General features: G+C 35.9%; 1 protein-coding gene and 1 long non-coding RNA gene across 2 annotated transcripts; both read left to right on the top strand.

The window, feature by feature from the left end:
* On the top strand, window positions 613-2254 carry LOC110270640 (homeobox-leucine zipper protein REVOLUTA-like). The gene is made up of 4 exons (XM_021120176.1): window positions 613-1073; window positions 1176-1260; window positions 1639-1773; window positions 1930-2254. Coding segments are annotated over exons 1-4 (513 nt in total). The 5' UTR covers window positions 613-1071; the 3' UTR covers window positions 2221-2254.
* On the top strand, window positions 2832-5717 carry LOC110270639. Its single transcript, XR_002360278.1, has 4 exons — window positions 2832-2878; window positions 3950-4024; window positions 4850-5272; window positions 5593-5717. It is a non-coding gene; the product is annotated as an uncharacterized LOC110270639 (long non-coding RNA).

The raw sequence follows: 6684 nt of genomic DNA, 5'->3' as shown, positions 1-6684 counted from the left end.
CAATTCCACTCCAAATTGCTAACTTACAATGCAAGAAAGCGTATAAAACCTATTGAAACAAGTGAAAAATGCTTGAAAAACTAGTATAAGATGACTTGTCATCAAACATTTGAGCAATTAGAGTGTAAACACATCCGGTGAAGGGTTCGATTACTCAAATTCTATGTTTTCACCTTATATTATTGCTTATCTTGCAAGATTGTTAACTCTTTCCGATAACTTAAGTCAATCACTACAAGAAAAAAGGCCTATGGCCACACTTTAAAAAGCGTGGCCAAAAGTGGTCAATGGCCACGCTTTTGTGAGGGTGGAAATTGAATAGAGATTCGGCCACGTTTTTTCTCGCCACGCTTAAAAAACGTGGGAAAAAGGGTCAACGACCACGCTTTTAGAAGGGTGGGAATTGATTAGAGATACGGCCACATTTTTTTGCCACGGTTCAAAAGCATGGCCATAGAGAAAAACAGGGACGTTTCAAAAGCGTGGTAATAGGATTTTATTACGGACGCGGTTATGAAGCATGGCCATATCCTGGCACTCTTTTGGCACGCTTTTAAAGCGTGGCCAAAAGGTTTTTGAAAAATAAAACCCTAATAAGCCCAAAGAAAGTTTCGGGACTACTCTCTCACTCTCAACTCGATCTTACGCTGTCACTCTCAACTTCCATCTCTTAACCCTGGAAGAACTCAGATCTCCGCCGTCACCAATACCGTCCTCGCTGCGCCATTAGCCTCTGTTCTGCCTCGTCTCCTCCTCATTACTAGGGTCGCCCTCCTCGCCAATCTCCTCTGCATTGTCAGTGTCGTCTTCTCTATTCTCCTTCCTTGTAGTTTCGCCTTCCTTGCCACCATGCCTTCCTTGTAACTTTTCTGGAAACAACAAAAAAAAGTAGTAAGGAGTACCAAAAAGGGAGGTAGATCAAAGAACGTTGACAGGTTCAAACTTGAAAGGAGTTGGATCCGAAACCCAAGCACCCCCCAAAACCGAAGAAGCAACCCTAACCACGCTTCCATCGCATCGCATCGCACTAACCACGCTCTCTCTCTCTCTCTGCTCCCAACGCTAACTGCAATGTAAGTCTCCTCAATCAGATCTGTTCTCTTTGTACTTGATTCCTCCCATGGATCTGATCCTATGTTAATTTGTTGTTTTCTTATTTATTGACCTGCACTTAGGGCTGACGATGAACCCGTTAATCGAAAGAGATATCTCGAAGACTCTTGCAAACCAAAGTGTGTTAAACCATTACTTGAATATCAGGTATGGATTCCTTTATTTTTATTGCTTTTTCTATAAGATGGCTTCTGGAATGGCAGAATAGATAGATTCAAAGATTTAGGACAAAATGGTAAAACAGTACTAGGAAATGAAATTCTTATATTTTATACCTTAGGTTTTTCCTTCTTATATGGACGATGTGAGTTGGTTATAATTTTTTACTGAACCATATAATCTAGAAACAAACAAGAGATGCTACCATTCTTTCATTCTGTTCTTCAATTGCCTTCCTCTAAGTTCACTTTTTTTCTTATTTTTTCTTCCTTTTTCAATATAATTTTAAATAGTATTGTAGTTTGTTCATGCAGAAATGTAATAAGTAGACTGGTCCTATATAACCATTTTGTTTTCTTTGGACAGTTATGTAGTGGAATTGACAAGAATGCTGTGGGGGCTTGTTCTGGGCTCATATTTGTTCCTATTGATGAAATGTTCCCAGATGATGCTCCATTGTTCCCTTCCGATTTCCGCATTATCCCGTTGGATTCAAAACCAGTTGAGTTCTATTTTATATTTGGTCCTTTTTAGTGTTAAATCTCTTGATATTGCATTTGAATAGAGAAAAAAGTACTGTGCAAGTAAGAAAGGAGCTACTGAAACTGATGCGCATGTATGACACACTATAATCATGTTGATATCATTGTTTTCCAGGGTGATAAAAAAGATTCAGTGACAGCAAGTCAAACCCTGGATTTGACATCTGGTTTTGAAGTTGGCCCAACAACAAATGGTGCACGCGATGCGGTATCATGTCATAGTGCTCGGTCGGTGTTGACTATTGCCTTCCAGTTTCTTTTTTACAGTAGTCTGCAGGATAATGTTGCTGTCATGGCAAGCCAGTACATCTGTAGTGTGATTTTCTCTGTACAGAGGATTGCCATGGCAGTTTCTCCATCTGGTATAAACCCGGCAGTTGGCTCAAAACTCTCTCCTGGTTCTTGAGACGCTCTTATACTAGCCAACTGGATCTGCTGTAGTTATAGGCAAGTCTGCATCTGTTGTATTGTGTTCAATACTTATTGTTGAATATTCATTATTGAAAAGTATCTAATGATGCCCTTCACTTTCTGTTCTTTTTTCTTCTAGTAACAGTTATTATTTGGGGGCAGAGTTGCTGAGATCTGATTCTCTCATTGGTGACTCAGTGCTTAAATATTTGTGGCATCATCAGCATGCAATTTTGTGATGTTCTTTGAAGGTATGGCAGATGTTTTGTTCATAGTAGAGTTTATCATTTCCATGAAAGCCTTTAATATAAGATATATATGATTCTCTGTCTGGATCGTAGTCGGTGCCGGTGTTCATCTTTGCAAACCAAGCTGGCCTTGACATGTTGGAAATAACTTTGGTGGCTTTATAAGACATCACATGGGTATTTAGAGGTAGGTAATTCATTAAGTCTGCAAAATTGTAACAATAAATCTTTCTCTAAGTGTTGTTTACGTATGTTCAACTTTAATTTGTGGGAAATGGGAATTGTTTCTTTCATTAACTGTTCTGTTTCTTTGTTTATCAGTGCCTTGTATTAACTCCATCTTATGAAGGCAGAGAAAGCTAGAAGATATATTCCAAAAGAATTCAAATAGGTTGAAGCTTTTGGGTAGGTCCAATATTGTAATTTCCTCTCTTTAGATTATAAATGCAGCAATTCTTTTATGGGTTTGAGTCTTTAGGCAATTTGTAAATATTGAAACCAAGAAATGTCGTCAGTTTGGAAGACTAACTATTGCTGACGTGAACTCAGGGATATTTTTGTTTGATGTCTTCTTATTTGCATTTTAATCTTTACGATGATGGTTGCCTGATGTCCAGTGTTTCTCTGAGAGCCCAGAGAAACTACTAGACCCTGTTTTACTGTGCACCTACCCTCTGCCACTGTCGCTACCCCAGCGCCACCACTAGGGCACCACCATGTTGCTCCGGCCATTCACTCATCATCATCAATCTTTCCCTTTCCTTCCCCTGTTCCAATTCCCTGCTTCCCAAGTTCCCCTTTCATCTCATTTAATCTGGTTTAGCTCATTCTGTTTAGCTTGTTTAGTTCAACTAATTTAGTTTAGTTGAATTAGGTGGTTAGAAAATCTAGACTGGTTAGTGGATGTAGGTTTTGTTTTGTTTACTGCTGCTATTCGGAATAAATTTGTCTTTCCTCTGAATGTTGCCCTGGATGAACTTGTATATTGTGATGTTTTGGTGTTGAATTCCAGACTTGTGATTGCTGTTTATTGTATTTTTTTCATTGTCCAAAATAGATGCTCTGAAAGTGTTACTGTTTCATTAATTTTTCTTGGTTTGTTGTTGCTGAGTGCTGCTCTGCTTGTTGCTTGGTCCATATTATATGAACTGCAATGATTTCAGTTTGTGGAACTGGTTAAGTCATATGAATTCTCTTTGCTGCTTGCTTGAACCTGGGAAACATGCTATTTACTGCTGCTGTTTAATAAACAATTGCTTCTGTTGATGATTCTATTCTTTTTTTGAGTTGTGTCTTGAACGTTCTGAATCCTGACACCAAAGTTTGATAATAATAATAATAATAATAATAATAATAATAATAATAATAATAATAATAATAATAATAATAATAAGGTGATTTTTCTTGTAGTATCATTGATTAGCATGTCAGATCTCCTTTTTTGGGTTACTAATGTTCAATTGTAATAGATTTTAGGGGGCCAATATTCTTGTAGATAATAAAGGTTGCATTAAACTTGCAGATTTTAGGGCCTCCAAACAAGTTGAGCTGGTAATCTAAGTCTTCTCTATTTCTCTACTATAGTACTATTAGATATACTATTCTGACTTTGTGAGGATCTTGTATCTGCGTATTTGTTGAAGAAGCGTCTTTGTTTGTTTTAGGAGTTATTTATAACATAGTCTCGATTTTGTGTTCCTATTAATATCTTAGTTATTTATAACTATCTTTGACGTGAATCATATTCATTACTTCACATACAAAAAGAAAAGATAATTGATATTCATTATTCATTATGATACAAAGAAATCAAGCTAGCTAGTTATAAATTTCTAATAGAAAGAGATGGAACTGCTACAGTTTTGCGATGGGGTTGCAACTCTTATGGAGCACATAGGTTCATAATACACTTAATCTGTGCATATTGCACCATCAATATCTCAACCAATCATATTCATGTTCATTTCTGAAGTTTGAAGATTATATTAAAAAGATAATGACACTTAATCATTATGAGTTAGAGATACAGCATTATAAATTATTTGGTTGCAAGAAACTCCTCATTCAAACATCATAGGACAAAGCTAAATACTTAAGGAGTAAATATTTGCACTATTTTTTTTTCTAGAAGAATATAAATAAAAAATTCCATTAACCAGTCAATGCAAAAGCAGTTAGAATCGATTCCAGTCTAAAATTATTTCTTGTGTTAACGTGTAACTATTGATTAACATATCTACAAGTGTTTTAAAGTGGTGTTCTAGTTTTTTCTGGTTGATGAAGGAGTCATTGTTTTATTTGTTGCCACTCACCTATTGTGTACTTTTTTATTATGCCATTTATTTTTTACGAAGAAGATTTGATCTGGTTCTACAGGCTGCAGAGGCTTGGATTGATGTTGAAAGAGTTCATACAATTACATTAGGAGCCAAGAAGAACTAGTGTCCTGATGATCTATCCTTTTTTTCCGGTTTTAAATCATGTTGTAGTTTTACTTCATTTTCATCTTCAATTGTATTCCTTTTAGAGAAGCGTAATATTTCAATTTGCATCATCTAATCTTTGGGAGCATTGTGCTTCCATCAGGTCGAGTAGGTTCAACAGTTATGGACCTCACTACACCACACAAATACAAGATACTGAGACCTGGAAGAAGCTTGCAAAAGAAACTCTGTATTCAACAGGATCCAGTTGCTGCATCATGCTCTAGGTGTAGAGAATTGTGGTGTTCTTCTCTTCGATAAATTTGAGATACTGGGTTGTGGTGATTGTGGTGCTACTGCGGTTGTCTAATTTGAGGTATTGAATAAGGACAAGTTCTATGAGCATGTATGCTAATAGCACTATTGCCTTAGTGTACAGTTGATACAACACTTCTGATATTCCTGTCATGCTTCTGCTTTCTTTGTTTGTTTACGTTTCTGTTAATGCTTTCTCTTCTTTTCTCTGAAATTACAATCAATGGAGTCCGGTTCAGTATAATAGTACTTAGCAATAACTTCTTATACTGCTCTCTGCACCTTCTAAATTTTAATTCTATGGACCTTTTTTTATTTTTTCTTATGGATGTATCTATAAATATGGAGTACAAAGTAGTGAAGAAAATAGTTCTATTGCAGGTTACAATGAAGCTTCTTTTAGATAGGGGAAAATTCATGCAAGTGCTTTGTTGCGGAGGGGAATTTGGACCTTAAATGAAAATTTTTGTACCGATTTCTTGTTGGTTCTTGAGGAGAATTATAAATTCCTGGTACAAATTTTAATTACTTAATTACTATACTAATTGTATATTGTAATACTCCAGAAGTTTGCGTTAAGCTGACCAAGTTTATTTTCATTCCTATTAGCATAATGCTGATGAATTTCTATAGTAGAATGTAAACCTGGTTTAATTTGGAATTGTTAAGACATGCATAAATTAGATTATTTCTTATAATATTTTTATATATATCATTTTTGTTGGTTCAATTTGTTCTTGATATTTTGCTGCAGGCTAGTATTGGAATGGATAACTTGAACGCTTAATGCACAAAGTGGAGCAGTTTTAGGTTTATTCTGATCTTTTACCAAGTATTTAGGTTAATGATCATCTATATTAGTGTAATTTGATATATTATGAGCAGTTCTAACTTGTATTGTTTCTGTATTTTTCTTCAGTTTTTAGTTTTGGAATTTGAACTCGAGATTTATTTTGTATTTGAGTATTAGTTTTTTAATGTATAAAATAATTATAGTAAATTATATATGTCACTAACTATTATTTGATTTGTCTTGTACTAAAAATTGCATACTATATTTGTAGGTTTGGTAATAAAAAAGGATTGAAAATTTATATTGTGTAGTAATGAAGATCAAGTAAGGAAAAGAATTTTTTTTAATTTAACAAGGCTTTCGCCACGCTTTAAAAGTGTGGCTGTATATCTTGCTATGGCCATGCTTTAAAAGCGTGGCCGTATCTCTCCCTATCGACACGCTTTAAAAGCGTGGCAGTATCTCTAGCTATCGCCACGCTTTAAAAGCGTGGCCGTATCTCTACCTATCACCACGCTTCAAAAGCGTGGCCATATCTCCCATATGGCCACGCTTTTAAAGCGTGGCCATATCTTCCGCATATGGCCATGCTTTAACCGGTGGCCAGTTGTAAAAAGCGTGGCAAAAGAAAAAGCGTGGCGATAGGTCACCAAAAGCGTGGCGATAGAGCAACCACCACC

Source organism: Arachis ipaensis, chromosome B04 (genome assembly GCF_000816755.2).
Source record: "Arachis ipaensis cultivar K30076 chromosome B04, Araip1.1, whole genome shotgun sequence".
NCBI classification, from domain to species: domain Eukaryota; kingdom Viridiplantae; phylum Streptophyta; class Magnoliopsida; order Fabales; family Fabaceae; genus Arachis; species Arachis ipaensis.
Note: the sequence above shows the minus strand (reverse complement) of the source record. Positions and strands in the feature narration are given on the sequence as shown.

Coding starts and splice junctions, on each gene's coding strand:
- LOC110270640 (XM_021120176.1), top strand. Junction 1,261..1,638: donor AACCATTACTTGAATATCAG/GTATGGATTCCT, acceptor TTCTTTGGACAG/TTATGTAGTGGAATTGACAA. Junction 1,774..1,929: donor TCCCGTTGGATTCAAAACCA/GTTGAGTTCTAT, acceptor ATTGTTTTCCAG/GGTGATAAAAAAGATTCAGT.